The following is a 25,489-nucleotide window of genomic DNA, read 5'->3' on the forward strand; positions in this document are numbered from 1 at the left end:
CTGTGTAATCTGTCAAAAAGTTAACAAAAAGGTAATGAAAAAGAACACGGGCGGAGGAATTGAATTAGCAATCAGGCCTTTCCAAAACATTCAAATTGACTTTACAGAAATGCCTCCTGTCCAGAGGTGGAAATACCTATTGGTAATCGTTGATCACCTTACCCACTGGGTGGAAGCTATTCCAACTGTCAATGCAACAGCCCAGACAGTGAGTAAGGTGATCCTCGAGCAAATTATCCCCCGTTATGGGATAGTCCACCGCATAGATTCAGATCGAGGTACTCATTTTACCTCCCAAATTGTACAACAATTGGCTCAGCAATTAGGAACAAATTGGAGATTACACACCCCGTGGCATCCACAGAGCTCTGGGAGAGTGGAACGGATGAACCAGACAATCAAGAACACCCTCACAAAATTAATGCTGGAAACAAAATGGACCTGGGTAAAATGCCTTCCACTTGCTCTTCTTAGAATTAGGACACAGCCAAGATCTGATTTGGGTTGTTCACCATATGAGATGTTGTATGGATTACCCTACCTTGCTACGCCACAAGAGTTGAATGTGAAAGAGTGTGGAAACACCAATGTACAACAATATGTACAGATAATTGCCAAAAATCTAGAGTTGCTAAGGGAAAGAGGTTTTCTACCACAAACTCCCCCACTTGATTTTAATTTACATCACATCAATCCAGGTGACTGGGTGTTAATAAAATCCTGGAAAGAAAAGTCATTAACCCCATCCTGGGAAGGTCCATTTCAGGTCCAGCTAACCACTGAAACAGCTGTCCGGACATTTGAAAAGGGCTGGACGCATGTCAAGAGGGTGAAGGGTCCAGTAACACCACCAATTGAAGAGAAGAAACCTCCAGACAAACCATCAAACTAAACACCCTGTTTGAAAGCTCCACTCAGCATCCCTCACTCCAAGTTAATAAGATCCTGTACTCCCAGTTCTTCCCCAGTTATACCTCAGTAATAAGTGCTAGCTACAAGTTGTTAAACTAAGTTGAAAATATTTTGCTGTTAATTCTGTTCTTTGTTATTCCCTTTTACAGATTCTGCCTTCACACAACCATATTGTCACATCAACTGTATAGTAAGGCTCCATTTGAAGCCAGCATTCTCTTCCAATAACAGTCCAATCAGACTCCAAAATTATGGGCACGATAACTCTAATCTTTGACAAGGCCAACCCTAAAATAACCATGAGTTTCCAGAAGCCTGAGGTCACTGAAGAACCATCTGAAGGTGAGATGCCTAAAGAAAGGACGAAAGAAGCAAAGATGACAACCCCCACCAGCAGAGGCAACCCAAATGCTGACAGCTCCTCTCGGGTATGCCAAAAGGGGAAAGTGAGCAACATCCTGCTACTGAGTGTCATCTGTCTCTGGGTCCTCTGGCCTCCCTTTACACAAGCAGCCGACAGCCGCTGTAACAGATGTTACAAGACTGTGTACCAGGCAGAAAGAGGCTCATTTCAAATTCGACACTTTTTCCGAGCACATACTTATGTTAATCCATCTTGTTACAACATAACAAGGTTGAGTATCTGCTCAGAAAAAGGTCACAAGTACTGGATTGGCAAAAACATTGGCACCCAAATACATAAGCAGAAGGGAGAGTGCCCCTCCCAAGACGATTGGCTCTGTTTCAATTTTAGATACATAACCAAGACAGAAGATTTGTTAAAAAGAAAGACCTATGACACTGACCTGATCCAAGAGGTGGTCATAGAAGAAAAGGAAAAACAAAAAGAAAACAATCCTTTGATGTCAAGGAAAAACTTGTTTATTGACCTGGCAGAAAGGATTGGACAACAGCTAAATTTAACAAATTGCTGGGTGTGCGGAGGAACTTTAGAATCGGAGAGTTGGCCTTGGCGGGGAGTCAGTCTTGGACCCCCCGATTTACTCCGACTGAGTAATCTCTCCCCCACAACCAGACATGACAATGAAACCTGGCTGCTAAGCAATACTGTTATTGGAGAAGAATGCATCTGGAGGAAAGGAAGAAAATTTTTAAAAGAAGTTGGTGAGACAATATGCAAAAGGTACCTGGTAACTGATGGGCAAAAACATTGGTGGATACCTCAAGAACCAGATGTATTCTGGTCTGCAGAAAAGGTTAAAAACAAAAATTGCATTTTGAATCCTGTTAAAAAACTCTGGCAGTGCTGGGATCAAGGAAATCCATATTCTGTCCTGCCACAAATTTCCAAGTACTGGACTACAGCAGCAAGTATACAACCCCACTTCTGGGAAGCACCACAAGACCTCTACTGGATCTGTGGTAACCGAGCTTATTCCAACTTACCACCTCGCTGGAAAGGGAGCTGCACTCTTGGAGCCATTCAACCAAACTTCTTCCTACTTGCTGAAAACGCTGGAGCCCACCTTGGAATCTCCCTTTATGATGAACTTTTCCGTACTAAGAGACATGTAATAGGAGGGACCCAGAGATGGGGAGAAGAAGAGTGGCCACCTGAGAGGATCCTAGAGACTTATGGACCTGCAACATGGGCACAGGATGGGAGCTGGGGGTACCGAACTCCCATCTACATGCTAAACCGGATCATCAGACTGCAAGCACTAATTGAGGTAATCACTAATGAGACCTCTCTTGCTCTTGAACTACTTAACACACAGCAAGGGCAAACTCGAGCAGCCGTGTACCAAAATAGGCTGGCATTAGACTATTTACTAGCTGAAGAAGGTGGAGTATGTGGCAAGTTTAACACCTCAGACTGCTGCATCCATATTGATGATCACGGCGAAGCCATCACCAAGATTACCCAAAACATCAGGAAACTAGCCCATGTTCCAGTGCAGAAATGGCAGCCCTTGATCACTTCTGAATGGTGGGAAAATATTTTCCAAGGACAATGGTGGAAGAAAGCTTTAATTATTGTTGGACTTTCCCTTACAGGACTTATTTTTCTCCCTTGTTTAATCCCTTGTTTCATCCGTCTAATCACCACTGTCGTCCAAAGCATGCCACTGATCCAGGATCTTCAAGGACAACAGCAGCGTCCACCATTCGCTCAAAAGATTATGCATATCAATAATAGTAACAATAAGAAAACTAGAAAGGAGAGAAAAATTGCCCAGCAAGTGTGGGACAGTTTTAAAGAGCTTGAATCTATCCCTGAAGAGTTATCCACCTCCACTTAAATGCAAAGACCAAAGATGTGAGCATAAGAGAAAAAGGGGGGACTTGTCATACATGAAATCCCTATTTGTGCTTGGTCTTTGCATATTAAGTGCCTTAATTAATTTGAGCTTAATATTTTTAAATTGAATGTTAAAATCAATCCATCAGTCCAGGTACAATAATCAAGCTTTTATGGTCTTCCTGTGTTTACTGTATACCTTTACAAGTGTTTTAAGATGTGTGGAATGTATTTTTTTGTTTTACTTGTATCTTGGTTTCAAGGCAGATTTTAAAAAAACCCCAGTTGCAACAAACAGCCCAGCCCCCCATAAGCACATGACCCTTATCTCAACTAATATCACCCCTCTGACCAGGAGGAGCCATTGGTGGACAGAGGTGGTCTGTCAAGGGGAAAACACCAACCGCCTTGAACCAGGGGGGTGGACTGTGGGTGGGCTGTGGGCGGGCTGTGGGCGGAGCAAAAGCTATAAAAGGAATCCAAAAGACACGCCCACTCTCTTCTCCCTTCCTCTCCAGCTTGCTAAGGCAGTGCTGGAGAAGCCTACCCCTTTCTAGGGGCTTTTAGAAATAGATTTCTTTTTGACCAGCCTAAACTGCAAGTTTATTTTTTTTCTCTACCTGAGGTTCAGAGCTGTCTTAAGCCTAAAGTTCCTGAATCCCTGCGCTCCTGGGGCATATCTCTCGAGCCATCTGGATCCCAAATTTTTATATTTTGTTAGTTTTTTTTTGCAATTTTTCATTTTTTTTTCTGTTTTAATAAATTGTTTTAATTTCTACAAAGAGTTGTCTCATTCCTCACAGTGGATGAGAAGGGGATGAATAACAGTACAAGGTGAGTGACAAGGTGAATATGGTAGCATGGAGTAGAGGAAGATGCCTAATTTACAGAGCTGAAAAGACACTAACAGATAATCCCTGTAAAAGTTCCTACAAGAGGTGGCTGGAGAGGGGAGGAGGGAACAGGGTCAAGCTTTATTTTTTGGTTGTTTCCAGGGCACAAGTCCCCTTTCTTTCTGACTATACAGGTGTTTACAAGAAAGCAAGGTAGTCTTGGGCTGTCTCAGATATTCTGTTGAGCCCACACATTATAAAATGACAAGTACAGCATTCCCTTACTTGTCATCTTTAAAATAATGCATTTAGTTGCAGAGCAGTGTTCTGACCCTTCTCTTACTGCTCAGCATCCTCACCTCTTACAGAATATACCAGTCTTGTGGAGGCAGAAAACTGCTTACAAGTGACAGGTCTCTAAAGTTCTTTCAAGCTGCCCTTGTATGTTAATTTGGTAATGTCAATTTGGGAGTCCTCCTTCATTGCCTTCTGATGTAACTAAAGGAGCCACAGAAGGGCTGGGGAGAAGAATAAGCTCCATGGATGAGAATACGTTCCATGAGAATGAGAAAAGCCATAAGAGGATAAACAACACACATAAGCTGTGTATAAGAATCAGGCTAGGCTTTCCTATGTCCTACATGATAAAAAAGTGGGACAGAAATTTTAATTGGTCAGGCAACCTTCCGAGGTGACATTTTCCCTGACGCCCCTGTTTTAGCCAGTAGGCTGAAAAAATGCAGCAGAACAATACACCCTGAAGATCAAACCTTGATAGGCTGTTCTCCAAAAGCTGCCCCAAGAAATTGGTAAGAATCTAAGATACAGCTCAAAAGCACACTTGGCAAGTGGTTGTCAAGACTGTCAGGAAGGCGAGGATGGGCTATCAAGCCCCAACAGTTAAATGAACAAGGTGCCCCTCTGCTTTACTAGAAAAGCATCTGTTAGGGGCAGAGGAATGTGAATAAAACAGGACATTCAGTCTGTATTGGATAGCTCACACACCCCTGCTTTCATTTCATAAAACCTGTTGACATGAAGAGTTGCCAGCAGCGAGTCAGTGGAACAGCCAGAAACAGGATCTTCTCTAAAGATCATAGATAACATCAGCTGGAAGTAGGACTGAAAAAAATAAGCCCCACACCACCTTTCTAGGTCACTGTTCCCTGTAATCCAAAACCTCAAGGAAGAAGCTGAAGTCGATGTTCGGCACAGCAGCACAGCTCTGCTGCAGCCCCCTGAGGCGCCGGTGGCAGCCTGACAAGCCCTGGCACAGGAGGTGTGAGGGGCAGCCCCACGGCTGGGGATAAAGGCTGGGAATACAGGCTGGGAATAAAGGCTGCTCTGCTCGCTGCCCGCAGAGAGCGCGTGTTCCCGGGGCGAGGAACGGGGTCAGTGCAAGGAACATTTCCTCAGTTTGCTGCAAGGAGAGGCTGCGAGGGACCTGACCTGACTGAACAGGGGCTCTCCCAGTGCATGCCCAGGGCACCCAGCAAGGGCTGGCCCCCAATGCCCCAGAGGGAGGGGGAGCCCTCCCACGAGCCTCAGGAGGAGCGGGGCTGGCACTTGAGCAGCTTTGGTTACTCTTGTTGATCTTTCTGCTTTCATCAGCTTGGCAATTTAAAACTGCAAGAAATATGCCAGTGCCTTCACTCCATTAAACCATGGCCAAACTTTTTGCTAACTCAGCCCCCAGCTTACCAAGTATAGGACAAGGGGTCTCGGTCACAGGACAGGGCTGAAGCTGGTGGGGAAGATCTCCTGAGGGATTCACAGTGCCCTTTGAACAATCAAGAGTCAGGAGGGATTTTATTCTTCCACCACTGGGATCACTTGTCTTTAAAGAATTAGGAAAATTCTTTGCAGAGAAAAGCTGCTCCAAATCAGGGTTTGGAGAGGAGAACAAATCCAAGAAATGTTCTGATATCAAAACCATGCTGAGAGGAACCTGAGACACAAGTATGGTATAAAATGAGAGATATTCACTTCCCTGTCCCTGTGCAAACACTTAAGCCTGGAATAACTTCTGCAATAACCTCTACACTACCCAGCATTCCTGCTCTCTCACATTCCTTCTTTATCCCCTTCTCTCAGTAAATCTTTGTCCTCCAATATCCATTTGGTTATTGTGCTGTTATCCATCCCAGGTGTTTCTTGAACTGGTAACTGGGGCATGGATGTCCCCAAACCTATTTTTAAAATAAAGACATTGGCAGAGCAAATTGTAACTGCAAGATTCTGCAAAACAGACTTGTCTTTCCACACCATCAGGCTCCCATTTCAAGCAGTGGTGACAGCAGTTTAATACACTTCTGAATTAAAATCTTTGTAGGGGTGCAAATATCACAGTGCTTCTAATGTTCTTCCTCCCATAAAACAGCAGAGAGTTAGGTACCAAACCAAGGATCCCTGAAAGCTAAACAAGGAGCTCCTGAGGACACGGTAAGTTCCTTCTTTGTATCAGAGACAGGGCAGGTTTGAAAGGTTTCTGCTTTACACATGGATGGTGAAATCACTCCCCTTCACCTGCCCATTTCCTTGGCTTCATTGCACAGACCCTGATTAGGGGCATGTCAGAGCCTTCAGCAGGTAGGACCACGAGGACCTTGAAGGGTTAGTGCCTGCCTTGCCCCGTGCAAGGATTTGAAGGACTCAGTGGTGCTGTGGTAAATGGCCCTCATGTGCTAAAAGTGGCAGGCAGGAAACCAAGACCTTCTGCAACATAGCCCTTATCCCTATAGGGCACAATGCCACTGCTACAGGTTAAAGGAGCTCTTTTAATGGGATGCCAAAGCGTTTATCTTCACAATAAAGAGACCTCTTGTAAACACATCATGTTTTCTTTATCTGGTGAGGAGCAGAGTTCTGGGAACCCATGGACTCACTGGATAAAATAGAGACAGTCTTTGAGGTGATTTGGCACAAGTAATTTCAGGAGTTAAAACATTCTTGGATCATTTTTTCTCCAAAGGGAGTACTATTTGTGGAGCCAAGCCCCTCTGCACACCCCAGTAACTGGGAACACATTTAATGCCGACAAACAACAGACATTTTATTGAGTCCCCTAATACTCACTAGACATCATTAACAAGTGTTAACAGAAGCTGTTAGTCTTTACAATATAACAGCTGCCAGGGCTGATGTAAGGACTCCAAAGCCATCATGCTGTCTCCAGTTATCTCCTTTGAGTGACGTATTTCGGTCTGTTTTACAGCCAGGGATGAAAGTTTGGGCAGTACCTGCCCCTCTTCAAACATGTCTGTGTGCATGTGGGGCCACACCCGTGCCCACAAAGAGCTGAAAGCCAGAGGCTACCTCTCCTGTTCTGCTGCTCCAGCTTGGCTGCTGGAAGGAGGAGTTAGATTCCCTGGGAGACTGAGCCCATAACCCACTCATCCTCTTACACACCTACAGCACTGTCACACCTCGGCCTGTTGGGTTGGGAGTTAGAATTGTGACGGCCCCCATGTATTATTCTTACCCCAAAAACTAAGCTAAGCCTGGAGGTTTTTTATTTGTTCCTAACAAGTATCAGATTAATTGGGGTGTTTAGAGAACGCATGGTCCAGCAAAAGAAAATATATTTTATAGAAATGCTTCTATGTGGATTGAACTCCTGGTGGAGTGTATGCTACAGACCATAGCATCCATGGTAAGGGAGCTACCTGCCCTCACCTCCCACAGTTAGGAACGAGCATTTGGATGGAAAAGGACTCACTGCATGACTGCAAGCGTGAAAGCATATCCCATTTCTCCCAGCTTTCCAAAAAATCCCAACATCCATTCACAAGACAGCCTTTCTTCAGTGCTGAGTGAGCTACACTGGCTTCCATCACGCTCTCTGCATCTTCAGCCTGCTGAGGGAGGATCCCTTGCTCAGGGGATGCCCAAGTCCCAGTGCTAAGGAGGACGTGAGAAAGTGGCTCAGAGCAGCCCCAGCTGGCCATGGTAGAAAGCAGAAATATGGCTCTGGAAACCCCTGGGACCACTTAGCTACTGATCCCGATGTTTGATGAGACATAATTGCCATAGAGTATTTCAATATACTGATTTTCTTTAAATCCATTGCAAAAAGGCCTCTGAAACAATCTTAGAAGTCTGCAGATCACAAAACTCTAAAAACGAAACCCATCAGGCAGTAAACGAAGTTCCAATTCTGACTCCATACTCTGAACACTCCCATTTAAGCCCTACAAAAAGTTACGCAAGCACTTGGGACTAAAAACTAGGATCCAGTAAAGATTTATGTCCACAGGGGAACATTATTTCTTGTCCTTGACAGCACTGAGCTTTGTACCGTATTCTGCAAATAAATCATATCTGCTGCTTCTGGACCACAGCTGTCAGCCTTGGCTGCAGGAATACGTGGGACACAAGAGCAGGAATTAAGCCCTCCAGAAGGAAAAGAAAACCCCAATGGATGCTGGCAGGTGTCTGTTAACTGGTTTCTGTTTGCTTTAGCTTCAGATGGGAGAGCAATACACTCATGTTAAGATACAAAAAGTGATAATAAATCTCTTCTCCCAGTTTACACAAGAATGTTATATATCGCTTCCATATGATCAATAATTCTAATTCTGTTTTCAGTCTGGAAATCCATTGTGACCACAGGTTTTGCAATCTATTCTGTACTCTTTTAAAGAAAAGGAATGACAATATCTTGTGGCACTATTTTAAAATGTTTCTCTTTTGAAATTTGCCCTCATATAGTACACAAGAGATTTCTGTTAATTAGAATGAAGATAAATGAAGTGAAAAAGGCTATGAAGGATATTATTCATGTTTAACAAAATTAAAATAAGTTGTTCTGATTTCATCTGTATTAACATTTTATGAGTTTTGGGGTTTGATTTGGTTTTGCTGTTGTGCTTGGTTTTTTTGTTTGGTGTTTTTTTTTAAAAACCCCCAACAGTTCATAAGGTCTGTCTTGTTTGAAATTGACTGGTCTGGGAGGAGCACTGGGTCAGCCCAGCAGAGGATCAAAGAGCTTAGCACAACAGTAATGTTTCAGAGACTCAGTAAGACGGAGAGAGTACTGCTACAGTGTCTGTTGCCCTGGGTACGTGGCAGATGTATTGTTTGTGCCACTTCACACATTTTTCTGGATAATTACTTTGTTTAATCAGAAACATATATGTTGGAACTAATTAGCTTAATTGCATCTCGTCAACAACAACGGATTAACTCAAACATCTGTAAGACACTATGATATTGCCACTTTAAAACACAAGGCAACAGTGGTTACGTGTCTTAGATAAAACCCTGGCCTGCTGAAGCCAGTGAATTGTGCATTTCCTCAGGAACGAGACTTCACATACCAAATTCCAAACTTATCAGCCATAGAGCCACAAGAGATAAGGAAAAAATTGGGAGTCTTGCTGTAATTTTCCGAACACTTAGTGCTTTGCTTTCACAAGATGGGCACAGTGCTGTTCACGGAGGGCTGCAAGGGCCATGCTGAATTGCAATAGCATTTCTTGCAAAGCACAGAGCCGTACGGGCCCTTCTCAGAGCAGGACACAACAAACCCTCAGGACACAGCAGGTATGACCAAGCAAAGCTTGGTCTAAGCTTCTTCACCTGGGCCAATTACTTATAGGGGAAAACTAGACATCTTGTCATCACCATCACTCCAGGGCCAGGCACGCAGGCTTTTTATATGCCTAACCCCTCACGTTCTCAAATTCAGACTACAAATAACACATTTAATGAAGCTTGAAGCTGTATCTGTCCTATACATAACATTTATGGAGAACTGGAAGGACAGAATCACAATGTATTTGCAGTACAGATTTTTCTCTCACTGCATTTTCACCCACTGATAACCCTGGAAGCAATAAAATACAAGGATAGGGTCTCTATCTGGAGCAAACACAAAGTAAACTCCACCGAGTACAATCTAAACACAAATTCTCTTTTCCTGAGCATCAAGAAAGCATTTGAAAGAATGTCAAACAGATGCCCCAAGAAAATTACTTCCCCAACCTCTTTTCTCATCCCAAACCCTTATTATTACTTTTTGATTGATTTTTCTTGGCTCTTACACACTCTCATGCTGCTCTTCTTAGGTGGGCTCTATACAACCTTCCCAGCTTTCTTTTATCCCTCTAGTGTTCTTGCCAATAAATTATTCTAGTTTTATGAAAGGTTTCTTTTTTTATTTCATAATCATTTTCTCTTGATCCAAAATGAACTAAAACTCAGTGGTTGGGTGTTTTGTTCTTTAATGCAACACTTGGTCTGCCAACTGCCTTAAAAATGTATTTCAGCCTTCTCTATTTATTTGAAAGCTGTTTCTTCCAAGAAGGCTAAGAATAATGTGGTTACTATAGTTTCCTTATCCACAACCAATAAAATGCAACTTGGAATACAATAAAACAAAGCTGAGACTACTCACAAAATGTGACTGAATGAGTCAACACTGAAATCTTCACCCTACATCACTCCTAGCACTATGGAAAATACTCAAGACTAATCAATTGGTCCAGCAGGGAAGATGAGGATAAGCCTGTCCAACTACCAGCTATTTGAGATATTTCAATTCCAACACTTAAGATATCTGTTGTTGTAGAATTCCCATCTCACAGATTCAGTATTTCACTGCAGAGATTTTGTACTTTCTGTAATCTCCTGTTCTGGGAAGCAATTGTGTAGGCAGTGCTTTGCTAAGGCTCACTGGAACCAAGTGATGGATTAATTACCCATAGGAACCAGTCGACAAAGTAAATAATGTACTGTTTGTTCTTACAGTTTGTTGGCTCCTGAACAGGCAAGATTCTAGGGAGCAAGCCAAAAATAATCTTTTTTCTTTCAATTCAACTGGCCAACAAAACCCCACATACGCTTCATGGATTTTACAAATTACACCTGCTTTGGACACATCCATTTACTTTCTTGATTACAAGTGATGTAATTTTACTCTAATAAAATGAACTTTTAGGAAATGAAAGAAAAGCAATTGTTCTCAATAATAATGAATAAAGAAAGAGAAAACCACCACATGCATGATGGTGAGACCTGCTTATAAGTTTATTTTTTTCCTGATTTTAAAGACTTGTAAAGATTTCCTTTAAAAAAGTAAAATGTTTTACCTTTTCTTAAGAAAAAAAAAAAAGAAAAGGAAAAAGAAAAGAAAACATACAGAGGATATTCTATTTGATGAGTCTGAGTAAGAAGACTGACCAAGGCAAGCACCTGACTGGGAGGGAAGCAGAATCCTCCTCCCACAGACTCAGTGCAAGCTTTGGGACTGACTCCTGTGGTGCCTGGGACTCTCATAAACACACCAGGTAAACGTGGAAGAACACGAGATTTCCTGGTGTTCTGCTCATGTTTTCTTGCCAGTGACAACAGCCCAAGACAGATGAATTTAAATTAAAAAGCTCTGACCATGGTTCAATAACCCCTGGATGTAAGCGATAGGGGAAGAAAATAAAGCCACTCCCTTCCTTACCCCAGGCACCCAGGGCTGTAGGTAGGGATTCTGAGCAGTGGGAGCAGGAGAACTGCTGGAAGAGCATTTGCTTTTGTTGCTTTTGAAGAAAAGCTGTTATCGTCACTGTGCAGTTTTCTGGAGCTTTTTCAGACCCCAGAAGCACCATGACTGGGTGTATCAAACACACACTGAGAGACGCGTAGCTTCAATTATAGCTTTGCCACAGAAATATATAATACTTCTTTATCCCTGCCTTCTCATCTTGTGAAGGTCATGTACAGGTAACAGAGTATAGGAAAGAGAGAAAGAAGGTGTAGGAGTTCAGGAGATCACTCATGTGGTGAACATACTCCACTCTTTCAATGCAAGTTCACCTCACAGAAAAAGCATTTTGTGTGTAGCAGGATGCCAGTTCCAATGCACAAGAAAAAAATAGTACTTTTACAGGAAAAGCATCTTAGATCTTGTAGCATGTTGCTCATTGCATCACTTAAACCAAGTAGTATCTTTTTAAACTGCTGATGTCAACTTAATCAGGGTCAGTACTATAAAAGAAAATAGCTAAAAACAGTGACTGAAAAGGCAGGTCTTTCACATCCCTAGAGTGAGTTTACTGGGGAACAGGAAGAAACAGTGAAGACCAAGGCTGTATTAAACTTTGCACCCTTCTCACCTATGAATAAAGAAATAGGTAGACTGGAGATTTTTTCAACATTTCTGTTATGCCTTCAGTACAACACCCTCAAAGTCTGAACAGCCAGGCTGCTCATTAACGTTTTTAAACTTCTCAACCAAAAACACCCAAGAGGAGAGTCACCTGCTCAGGACCTGTGGCTCTGCATTGCCTTAGGGACAGCACCCTGATGGATGGCCCAGCCCCTGTTGTCGCCCAGCTGTAAATGGTGCCCACAGTAAATGTTTGAAGCCCCATCCACTGTGCCATGATCAGTTTGGCTGTGGTTACAGGAACCACCAGCATCCATCCCTGTGCTGTGTGTGAGACACGGAGCAGCTCGTACCTCGTTGATGGCCAGCTGCTCCCCGCCTCCCCCGGGGTGGCCGTAGCGGTGGTTGGAGCTCCGGAAGTCCTCGTACAGATCCTCCTCGCTTCCCACATCGTCTGTCAGGGCTGTCTTGTCCAGTGCTCCATCAGCAATCACTGCAACAACAAAATGAACAAATTGGTACAGCCCACAGGAGCCTCTGCAGCACTGCACCAGGACAGGAGCTCACTGGGGCAAGGGGCTCCATAACACAGCATAAAGGGGAAAAAGACAAGGAAACTACATAGGCAACTTTGTGTCAGAATTCCAGCCTCATGCTTGCCTGTTTTCAGAGAATTTTTCTCTGAAAATAACCCCTAAATGTTTGTGTCCTTTTCTAGACTGGAAAACATGATTTAAAACAATTCAACAACTGCTGCACGTTGCAAAGAAAAGATCAAGCAAGAATAAGAAAACAAGGTCTGAAAAAAGGCATAGGGCAATGATGGCACAAATGTGATTTTATTAGGACCTTGCTGTGTTGACAGGAAACTGGACTACGTAACAAGCAGCTCATGTCTGCCACTTCATACCTTGAGGATTATGATTTACCAAATCCTATCAGGCCAAAGGAAGTCTCAGCCTTTGGGAAAAACATTCACCTTCCTCTTTGTCCACACACTTATTTGCAAACCCTTTTTGTTGTCTAAAAGGGTGTTTGCTCCAGAATTATCCATCATTACCACAGGAAGGCCATTCTGCTCAGCACAGCCCCAAACAAGCTACAGATAATGGAGGGCTCACAGTCTGCAGCTAGAACAAACACTGAAGTCTCAAGATATAAGCCTGAGAGAAATATAAATGTGGCATTTATACTCCTTGCATAGAAGAAAGTGTCACTTCATCTGTTTCACAGGCAGGACTGTTTTCCTAAAGTCTCCTCGAGGTATTAGCAAAGACCCTTCAGTGGCATGTAGTGTCACTCATCCTATCCCTGGACTGGTTACTGAACATTAACTTTCTGTTCTCAAATCTGTGAAAAATGGCAGTGATTAAAGAAAACACTTGCTGACATATTCATGTGGATTAGCAACTGCTAGGGTAACAGTTTCCATGACAAAGCAGTGGGCTTTATGAAGATTTCAATGCATGAAGCAAGTACCTACACAAAGCTGATGCAGAGAACAGCTGATATAACTGGTAATTTTAGTTCAATGGACTTGACATGGAAACAGGAGTAGAACTGAATGAAAACACAGACATTACTATCAGCACGCCTGGCAACAAGCTTGGCTGTGCAAGTTACATGATGTTACACTCCAAATTTTTTGCAGAACAGGTAAAAAAAAACCTTTTGAGCTTGACCTTGTAGAGCTTTAATAGGAAGCAACTCATGAACCTGGTCTTGAGTCCTCATTTCCCTTCATAATGCAAGTGGATCTTATGCACCTAACTGTGCCAATGGGTCAGGAAAAGTCCCTAACATTTCATTAGCTTACCATTACCTGAAACCAAAGCTGCACCACGTTAGCACTGAATAAAGTGCTGGCAGAGGTTACAGCTAGAGCTGCAAAGCTTGTCCGTCAACACTTTCAGTACATGAGATGGTTTGTTAAGGCTGCACCACCTGATCACTTCTATTAACAGTGAGGGTAAATTCAGTGTAGCAGCTATCAGTTCAATGCAGTAACCTGACATCAAAATGACAAGTATGAGCTATTTTTAAACTAAATACTTGCTTGTTTATGCTTTGAATTTGATAAATAGGCACAACACAGCAAAGATTGTCTGAAGCTGAACTCCACTTGGTATTGATGGCAATTCAGGACACAGAGGTGCATATGAGCTTATGATTAAAGCAGAATTTTCTGTGCAAGTATGGAACTACCCAACCATTCAACTTTAAGTGACATTTCACAAAAAAATCAAGCATTCCCCTAGCTTTGCCCTGACACATCCCATCGTTCATTATACAGAAATTCTGTACTGAATATGTGCCAGTAGTATAGATTGCATATAAAGCAATTCTGGGGCTAAGACCTAGTCCATTAATATAAAACTCAAAACCACCTCGAATTAACACTGATATTATAATTTCCTGCATAGTTACCATGGTTGGAACTTCTAAAACTAAATTTAAGGTATCACTTTTTGCTCATACTCTATCTGAAAAACCATGGTCTGATAGTAATGAACAACTTTCAGTGTGTTAGTGCAGCACAGAAACAAATTAGAAATGTTTTTCAAGAACAAATAAAAATAAATCATTTATAAGAAGCAAGTCAGCAGTCACTTAATTCAAAACTCTTTTGCTGCCCTCTGATCTCATTCTTTTCCCTTATTTTACACATGGCTTCATTGCTTTTCCCTTATGCATCTTCTGCTATTTTCACTGCTAAAAGTAACCTTCAGCTTGAAAAATGTTCATTGACATCTTTAAAGCTTTTGTTTTTTGCCCCCACACTTTCCTATTTGTTCTTTGATCTGTGTTTAGATGAAAATCAAAAGCTCCAGGGAGGTATTTATCTGTGTTACTTAAAATGCTCTATACCTCTGCTAAGTGCCTTGAAAGCCGTGCTTGCTTTTACTAGAGATCTGTTTTTCCTCTCTGATCTTACCAAGCTCATCAATTCTCTGCTGTCTCAAGACCTACTGCATTTGGGATTAGTTTTTCTGGTAAAAAAAGTCCTGATCGACATATTGCACCAAAACTACACTTCATAAGCACAAGAAAGTTCTCAATCCTTGAGGAAGAATGGCCCAAGACAGCCATTACACATTTTCCCAAACTAATGCTGCAAGGAAGAATTAAATTAACGAAAAATAAGAATTTGCTCTGAAGCAGGTTAGATGAAAGACATGACCACAAATAAATAAAATAGTAGTCTGGAATGGTGACCCAATGCACTAGAAAACCATCAAGGATAGAGGAAAATGATGGCTTTTAGTGTAGGAACTGACTTAACATGCAAAGCATAAACTAGGTCAAGTAGAAAAGAAGCAAGCACTATACAAAAATCTTTAAAGACAAGTTAGCAGAGATTGCTGAAACAGTCTATCAGCCTCCTCAACAGCACAGCACTGGGTGGACAGGCCACTATTAAACTGCACAGTAGCTAATTCAGATGCTTCGTTCCTGCCACCTCCAAGTGCTCATCTCTGTCTAACACTGAAATCCAGTGGCACAGTCACGCCTGGCCTCTCCACGCCTCTCTGAAACACTGACCTGACCTGTCCCTCCCTGGCAGTCAGGCCACACCAAGGAACAATGGTCAAGAAGTAAAGCCCAAGCATCAATTAACTCAAGCAGATTTCTTCATATTTTATACCACTGTCCTGATAAATTTCACTAAATATGGCAACAAATCCCATACACAGGAACCGAGGGAGGGGATGCCACCAACATTTACTACTACAGCCAGTATGTGCAAGAACTAAAACTCTGCTTCATACTGCTGTCAGCCCTAGCCCAAGCTCGGGATTTTTCATTCCAGTATAAAAGCAGATGGATAATCCTAGCAATAGCAGCTCACAAAAGAATGCCACACAAACTCTTTTCTATGCATCCATACAGATAAAGTGTCAAAAACCTGACTCCATGAAGAATTATCTTGAGAATAGGAAGCTTCAAAACTCATACAAAACATGGCACTGAAGCCAGCGACTGGCACAGGTGGTCTATGTCCAAGTGCCTGAGCAGGCAGCCCTTAGGCTGCATTCAAGGACAGAAGGGAAGGGTTCTGTGCAAATCGAGTCAGGCTTGATCAAAATGTTCCAGGTTCACCCTCCTTACACCTTCCTACAGAGTTTGGAATGCAGGTATAAGCAGGCAGTAGTGGGAAGGGTCCTGGCTGGGCTCTGCTTGTGCCCCTACCTTACTGAAAGGTGATGCCAGGTAACTCTAAGGAGTACCAGTACACAGTTCCAGAGCTCTCCAGCTCACCAGAAAGCCCCTGCAGCTGTTATCAGCTCTGTGGCTTCACAGAGAAGAGCACTCTGTGCCCACAGGGAGAGGTAAACCATGCTGTACAACTCACTGGCACCCTGCGCCAGTGGCCTGCAACTGCATCCTGCTTAGAGGTAAGCTGGGATAATTGGAAGGCAGCTGCCTGTATGGTAGGATTTTCACAGTCAAGCCTAGGTGACACTGGAGAACAAACCAGCTGGGCTGCACTGGGACAGCCTTGATCTTCACCACCAACAGAGATGGCAGGGAGGGGAAAATATAGAGAAAAGGTTTTGTGTTGTTCATCAAACTGGTGGGAAGACAAAAGAAGTTGGAATTAGATTATCTACTGGAGGTCTCAGAAAACAAATGTTAACTGTAGTCCAGAGTTCAGTTCAGACTAGTGTCACCTAGTACAGGTCACGCAGATCCATACGTCTGTGCTTTGCTCCTCTCTCAAAGGATGGACCTGCCTCATACATTCCAAGTGCCAGGAATTAGTGAACAAAAGTTGCTGTTGAACAATCAAACAAAAAACTCAAACAAAACCCCAAACCAAAATAACCCCCCAAAAATCCCATACACCTACCACCAAAAAAAACCCCCAAAATTAAAGGAATATAATCCCACCCTCTTATTGGAAAATTATTCTCACAGAATAAATTTCTAGAATAGTTTCCTCAGAGGAGCTGGACACTGCAGCTCCAAATTTAGCACAGCCTCTTAACAGAGCTCTCTCAAAGTCACAGAGGTTTATGTCTCATCTGGAATAAACCCCAGCAGCTCCCCAGCGGCGAGGAGCTCCAGACGTGTGTCTGGGTCACAAGCCTGAACAATGACCCAGGACTGAAGGAAAAGGGGCTAGAGGCATTTTCCCAAAATGTTGGTTATCTGTTTTCACTTGACTTACAGTCTACAGCTTTTAGGGGTAAGGCTGGGATAGGAATCCATGACGATTACAGACAGCTTGGAAAGCCAAGAGCATCCGTAGTTTATTAAAAGCACATTATATTGACAAAGGGAAAAAACTTTCTGTATTTGAATTCTTCCTTTCAAGTGTGCTTTTTCCACATCCACCCATTTCATTTGTTTCTGTAGCATTTACATTTAAAATATTTCACCAAAACAACAGTAGGAGCCTGATTTACACTCACAGAGCAAATTAATTCAGAGCTAACAACATCATCCTCTCTGCCTCACTGAGCAGAGATTGCTGTGGTTGTGTGCAGCCCACAGGAAAGCGCAGTGCAGCTGCTGAAGGAAGCACTTCAAGAGATTTAAGATGATAAACAAGTGAATGGCATGCACGGGGTAGGGAACCACACCCAGACTACATTGCCCAGGTGAGAAGAGCCCCTCCTCTTCACCCACTTGGGACTGCTAAACCCTTGTCTCCTTAAAAATAGCTGCCACAGTAGTGCTGCAGCCTCCATCAGTCCTGTTCTCAATTATGTGCTTCATTTATCAGACGCTTGGTACACGGAGGTCCCTATGCAGCTGCCACAGTAAAATCCATCAGAGTGATGTCATCCCACTTCTGCCCCAGCAGTGCAATTCTGCAGCTCTTACTGTGCTGATGGACCCTCTCTCACCATTCTGCTTATGGTTGTGGGCCAGTTTAACAGGAAGAGGGAAGTCAGGCAGGGAATTAGCAACAAGGGAACAATGACCAGTTAGGATGAGCTTCATGAGGAGAAAAAAACCAAAACAAACCACCAAAACAAACGAGAAAATCTCCAGGAAGTGGCTCTTCTTGAGATCTAAGGTCCTTACGATGACATTTCTGAGTAGGTAATGAAACCATGTTAAGCCAATCTTTGAAGGAGAAATCAGACTGGGAAGGAAAGACAGAAAATACTTAAGTGGAGAAAGCAAGCTTCGTCGCCTCCATTTTAAAGAAACATTAGAAGGGAAGGGATTCAACATAACAAAATTTAATTAACATTTTGGTATAGTGCCACAAACAGAATTTCTTTTGTGAATGAAGCCAGTTCCTAATTAGCTGAGGTAAAGAGCAAATCTGTGCTTGAAAACAAAAAGGACAGCTCTTCACTGGAAAACCAAGCACAAGTCTGCTGTGGGTCTGCTGGGCACATCACCCAGGGTACCATTCATCAGCAATAATGCACTGAGCCACCCACTCAGGTTTCAAGAGTTTTTAAATCCCAATTAGAATCTAAATGACTTTCAGGGAGGCTTAAGGGATTTCTCAACTCTCTCGGGTAGCAGAGATAATTATGGGGAAGAGAGACGTGGATTATGAATGGCTCTGCAGCTCTGACTCCCACGTCCCACCTGCAGCTTGGCCCACTTTGCCCTGGCACACACAGGGCAGAGAGCTGCCCCCAGCCCCTTCCTGGCTTGCTGAGTGATGGTACAACTGGGAGAGGGGGAGCGATTTAACTAGTTTTGAAGAAGAGTGGGCATAATGGGAAAAACAGATAGAAAAATCACATAAATATACTTTCTTCATCCAAAGCCTCATCCTTTGTTGAAAAGTCCCTCTGTTGTACTGCGCATAAACTATTAATTCACTGGCCATGTTCCCATCACAGCTACTGACTTGGAAAAAAGCAGGCACATCCTGATCCTCCATGTGTTTGTTGTTTATTTGCTCAGGTCTGATTACTCATCCATAGTGACTGTTTGCTCTCATTTTGCAGATGAACGTCTCTGGAAATGCTATTTATTTTATGTCTGGACAAGACTGAACACAACGGGGGCCAATTCTAGTTCAGTCCTTTAAGCCCTATTACAATCTAAGCATTAAGTCAATGGCAGCAATCAAAGCTAGCAGACAAATCCTTTCTAGTATCCAGGCACGTTCCTTACCATATCCTTGGTAGGATGTACAGGTTGGAATACCTGGCATGTCATTTACTGCATTTAATCCAACAAGGAGTTTTATTTGTTGAAGTGGCTGCTATTTAAAGGAGTTTGGATATGTGTGTGTGTGTGTCTAGGTGAAACAATCTACCACAATTTTTTGAAAGCTTCCTCTGGTGAAAGATTAAAATGATTGCTTTTCTTGTTTCTAACAGGTAGCAAGCACCGACATTCCAAATTCATGCTGAATTCTTACCTGTCCATTTCACTCTGCTGCTTAGTCCTGTGCCTGCTATGTCTTGAAGTAAAAATCAAATCCAGAGCAAACTGCTTTTCCTTCATGTTAGAACCACCACCAGCACCAAAGCTGCCCCTTCATCAGACCACTGCATCCCAAAATACTGCCAGGCTGCTGGCTGGGAAAAAACACGTCTGACACTGTCTGGTGGAGTGTGACCAGAGTCAGTTCAGATCAGCAGTCTCCTGGGATGAGCTATCAGCTCACCTGCAAAGTTGAAAATGCTATGTCCCTGCATCCATATCCACCCATTCTTACCCAGAAGTGTAACAAAAACTGAGGAAATTCGAGCAAATGGGCCAGGAAACCAGAACAATGGTTATTTACAGTGGGCAACACCTACTTCAGCAAACATAGGAGGTAAAAGCAACATCAAAGAGTGTTAGTACAGCTGACAAGCCTGGCAAAAATGGACTGGAAAAGATTTTGTCAATAAGATTCCAGGAATTTATTTGTTTTTATCTGTTTATTTTTAGAAGAGCATTGGCTCCAGATTTTCAAAACCTTAAAGGCACATCCCACAAGTTGGAAGATCAGCAATCTGGCAAAAAGAGACACACTGTTTATTTAAAATATTATTCCCAGAGTCCCCTAAACGATCGCAACACTTGCCACTACTTCAGTGCATGGATAGATGTGGCATCATTCCTAGAAGTCACCTTTGGGCTTCTCTCAGCTTTTGTTTGCACAAATATATGAAATTTGCCTGTGGGAGCGTGGAAACAAAGGAGCCACACTATCTTACTGCTGCTGAGTCTTATTGCTCTGCCTTCACTTAATCTGAGTTCATCTGAACCAAAGCCCTGGTGCATACTCAAGCATTCACAAAAATCTGTGTTTTAATCCCTTTTTTCTCCTCCAGAATGCAAACTAAAGACCCTCAAACAATTCAGACAGAACCAATATTTCTAGTCGTCACCAGCCCTCAAATAAAGACCTTCAACAGAAAATGTTCCCCCATTCTCTCAGGAATTGCTGTTCCTCCTACCTCTGCAGCTACTTTTCAAAGACTTAATTGGTGATTTCTTCATGCAAGTGCTCTTATGTCCCAAATCTCACACTGCCCTTGGCTGTTTTAATTCTATTGATTTAGCGATGATTTGCTTCCCCTCTAAAACAACCTCCTCAGAGCACTCACAGGAGAGTGGTAGGAACCCAAGCTATTGTGGGCTCTCACAGAGCCTCCTTTCTTGTACCTGTTACTTCATTAAACAAAGGAAAGAACACAAATATGCTGTAGAAAATTCTTGTTGATTTATATTCCCAAAGATTCTGCATTTTTATTCTGTCTCTACATTCAAGCACACCCTCAAAAGACCAAGAGATTGGAAGCTAAGTCTTTGCTAAAGATTTTGTTGCCAAAAAGCAAAAAATTTTCTTCAGTCTTAAGTCACAGTCTAGAAAAAAGAAAATTCCACTACACACTAAGGTTTAGCTACTGGCCTGAAAAAACACACTGTAAAGAATGGTTAAGGTCATTTTTATGAAGAACTGACACTAGGATGTAAAACAATTCCTATCACAATAGTCTCTAAAATGTTCCACTTGGTCATGCCAACTTTGCATGGATAAAAACCAGACACAGGTCTTTCTTATAATGGCATAGTCCCCATTATAACTTGAATGATTGAAAATGAAGAATTGTTTTCATAATAATTTAAAGCCTTGACAATGTGGCCATTTTGGTTAAGGCAAAACTAACACCAGAGCCTAGAGGAGGCCTGCAAGCCCCAAATAGGCTGATGAGTGACACATGCACTGGGCACAGGCTGTTTCCAGCACAGTCAGCACAAAGAGCCACTGCTGGCACTTGTGAAAAGCAGGCTGTTTATCCAAGTGTCTGAGGACAGATTTAAGAGGCTAACTTCGAACACTTCAATTTGAAAAATGTGACCTTTGTTTTTTCCCAGAATTCTGCATAAATGCCATAAATCTAGTCTTTATCTTAGTGAAGCTATCCAGGCTGACAAGTGGCTTATATCTATGACCTTGGACCACAGAAGTAATTAAAAATGAATGCCATGAGAAGAGTTTCAATTGCTCTTGTGCATTATCAAGTATAAGTCTCAAGGGGCAGCAAGACTGTTTTGTTGACATTATTTTGAATGACCAGTCTTCATGTAACACACATCTTCTGGTTTCATGCTGGGGATACAATACCTCCATTAAAAATACTGTTAAAACTGCTTTACCTATAGGAAATCCCTCTGTCCCAGTTTATATGTTAATCTGAGTTCTAAGAAAATCCCTGAGATCAAGCTACCAAATATTTCTGAGAGGAAAACAGAAAATCAGGGATTAATATTATTTAACTACAACTGCCCCAACAGCGAAGGGATCAGGCTTTTTGCAGCATACACTTGCATCACACGATCCTACACAATGGAGTCAAAGTCAGACACTGAATTAGTCAGGGGAATTCTTTGGTGTTATTCAGAACAGATTTGGGAGATCAGCTCTGAGCAAGCTACAGGAGAGATGCTGGACATGGCCAGTGTAATCAAGTTTTTATATTTGAGTAGAAAAAGACACAAGAGCATTGCCATCGGAAGATGGGTGCAGAATGGCAGGGCACCTCATCAGCTCAGGGACCTCATGGGCAGAGACAAGGTGGAAATATAAACCCACTCAGACATCACATATTTACACTTCTGTTAGTAAACTTTGCTGCCAGACTCCAGGACTGACTGGTTTTAACAATCAGTACCTGTGCTGAAGACCAGGTCTACAAACCAAGGAAGGAAGGTTGGAGCCCAGAGGTGACCTGGATGAGTCTCCTGCCCTCAATGCTTGTCTGGGGGTGCACTTCACACCAGTGAGCCCTCACTACCTCTCCTCCCCAGGGACTCCAGACTTCCCTGCTAGTGATATATATGTGAAAGTGAAAGACCCTGCCCCAAAATAATTTCAAACTGTACATGGACAGCAATATTCTTATGAAATACATTGAAGAACTCAAGGACAGGCCGTACAGCCTTATACATTTGATTCTGTTTTTATTGTAGCAGGAACAGAGCTGCCAGCTGTGAAGTATTTGTTCCCTGGGAGTCTGGGGATGCAGATATGATATTTTACTGCAAATCAGATTTAAAGAATTAGGCTCCAGATACTGAACCTACTGATTGATGCATCTCAATAAACTTTCAGATATCACAGGAACAAAAGGAGGCTTTACTTTCAATAAAATTAAGTTTCCTAGGAAACTGGTGTGAGAAGGTGCCTCATTTCAGAGTTTTTCCACAACATTCAGCTCCAGGTCTGAATTGTGGCTGGATGTGTCAGATGCAATCTCACCGTACAGCAAGAAAACACTTCCAAGGAAAACATTATTCCCCTTGAAATACATTAAGTATTCAATTCAAAGCCATTATTAATTGCCCCTTTAAAAGGAAAAAATATTCTGTCAAGGTCACGTTGGCCAGGGTGCCTTTCATAGTTAAATTCATCACTTAGGATGTTTACTGTGGGCTTCAAGAAGGAAATCAGAACAGCAGAATTGGTCAGATCAGCATTTCAGCAAATCATGAGCCTGAGATGCTACGCGTGCATTTTGAGCTGTGAATTCCAAATGACACATTACCACTTACAGATCATTGGATGCAACACAGAATATTTTGGAAGCTTTGGAAGCTAATTTAAAAGTTGAACCCACCCCCAGCTGGAGATGGTAAAAATTAAGTACAGTCAAATGCAGCTGTATCAAAGGCACCAGCCAGAAAAGGGACATTCTCCTAGAGATACAGCTGCAGCAGGCAAATCATCCTTGCAAATCTGACACCAGTGCTGGAACTCGCTTGCAAAATACACCCAGGCTAAAACAAGGACAGTCCCTTCCAGAGCAAGTCTCTGTGTGCTCTAATGCACTGCCCTGGTCAACAAACCTGCAGCTCTTTAGCAGTTGTTTGGATTTATGAAACAAGCACAATAATCCTTTCACTCAAGGGCAGGTATGTCAAATGTCATCTTTCCTGTGTTTAGCCAAATTTTAAGACACTGAATTCCACAGTGCCACTGCTATTGTATGCTATCTGTGCATTTTAAACTGGCTGATGACATGGTCCTCATGATGTGCAAACACAAAATCTGTCAGTTTAGATTATATTTCTGTGAGACCAAGCTCCTGGCTAATTTTTATATTCATCATGAACAGTTCTGTGCAGAAACAACTTCCTTTAAGTTAAGGTATAGCTGTCTCTGTCTTGTAAATTCCAATAATTATTTTATTTTCAGCTTTGGTGGTATTCCCCTGCACCAAAAGCCCAACTTCATCATTTCTGAGTGACAGCCTATGCAGTGCAGGATTATTATATCAAAGGACAACACTGAAGTATCAATAAAGGAAAGAGGCCCTCAGGAGACTACTGTCAAAAGATATAAATTTCTTCCTCTGATATGAAAAAATCCCTACCCTAACCTCTAAAACAAATTCCCAGATGACGTCCATTCATCCTGGAAAGCCATCCATCTTTGCTTTGACAATGACCAGTGCTTTCAGCACCAAAAACATTTGTTTTACTTGACAAGTAAGGGGTGTGTAAAGAGTGACCTGGACAGCCCGACAGGAGGGCAACACCAGCAGGGCAAGGCTCCCCCTGCACGGTGCTGCTGTGCACGCCAGGCCAGGGCTGCACTGCCTCACCTCAACAGCCACAGATTTTTCCCAAAAGCAGCTATGGGAGATACTGATCTACTGCTCCTCAGTTTTTGTAAAATCCAGTATTTAGGGACAGATAAGAACAGTGAGTGTTGTTGATTTATTCTAAAGGAGCTTTCAAGGAGAATTATTCTAGTGATTAAAATCAGTGAGTGAGGCACACAGCATGTACTGGGGACCATGGAAGCTTAGCATGCTGTAAAATTCATGAAAAAATTTAGGATGCATTCTTAGTCCCAAAGGCCATTCGGGTGCAGCAATGCCAGATATTCCACGCACATCCCTTTGGTGTTTGGCATCCTGCATTCAGAGCGTATGGCTGAGCTGCAGCACTCCTGTCAGCCTGACTTAGGGGGTGATGCCGCAATGCAGCCCTTTGTGATCGCCTGGGAGTGCAAAATGATTAACAGACCTCGTCCCTTACTGTGGCTGGAGAGAGCCAGCACTGCTACCAACTGCAGTCCTGCACAGGACCATGGCAGACAAGTGCAGAGGACACTCTTCAGCCATTCAGGTATGACCCTTCTACTCACAAACTAACCCAAAGCAAACTCACAAATCTTTACAAATTAGCTTTTTGCTTGTACCAACAAACTGTGTTGACCATCTCTTCTCCTTTTTTTCTTCTGAACAAAACCAAAAGATTGGTAATAGGGACCTGTATCACCCTGTAGCAATCTCCCCACCCTCAGCTGTCTCAGCACTGTAGAGCTCTAAATCCCACCCCATTAAAGAGCAGCCCCTCCAAGGAGCCCACCATGCAGCTGACAGAGCCATTGTACATATCGATGAGAGATATAAATCTCTTCACGATCCTGTTTCCTCAAACCTTGATTAATTACACTTCTGTCTGCCTTCTTTCCTTTCAAACACAAATGCAAAGGACAGGCAGCAAAAGTGGGACATTCTCCCCCTCAAGTCCATTTCTGAACTCAGCAGGTGCAGTCCCACTGAGGGCAGGAAACTGCCATTTCTAGACTATGTTCCTGGCGTCTGCTTATCTTTCCTGCTGGAAACGTAGCAAATGTCATCAAAGTGTATCAGAAGTTAAACAATCCCCTTGACTCCAGTATCCCTTTGCTGTAAATACAGTCTGAGCTTGTTTGAACTGGAAATTGTCATTCTTGGCAATAATTGCTCTGTACACAGCACTGCCTCCAATCAATACCAAGGCACATTTCCTGAGCTGTATGAGTTTTCATTACTAGCCTCAGAGTAACCTTAAAGGTTTGAGCTCATTCTTTTCACCACACTGCACAGATCCTTCTTTGCATAATATCAAAAATGTCAACAGCAAAACAATCAGAACAGGCACAACAAGAGCTTGCCTGGTTTCGAT

General features: G+C 42.7%; 1 protein-coding gene across 1 annotated transcript in view; it reads right to left on the minus strand.

Annotated features, from left to right (window-relative positions):
* The window catches only part of ARHGEF4 (Rho guanine nucleotide exchange factor 4), a 224,102-nt gene that overhangs the window by 41,820 nt on the left and 156,793 nt on the right, over positions 1-25,489 (minus strand). The window contains exon 7 of the mRNA XM_069024316.1: positions 12,463-12,602. Within this exon, the coding sequence (XP_068880417.1) occupies positions 12,463-12,602 (140 nt within the window). The remainder of the gene's footprint in view (positions 1-12,462; positions 12,603-25,489) is intronic.

Source organism: Aphelocoma coerulescens, chromosome 9 (assembly GCF_041296385.1).
Source record: "Aphelocoma coerulescens isolate FSJ_1873_10779 chromosome 9, UR_Acoe_1.0, whole genome shotgun sequence".
Lineage (NCBI taxonomy): Eukaryota > Metazoa > Chordata > Aves > Passeriformes > Corvidae > Aphelocoma > Aphelocoma coerulescens.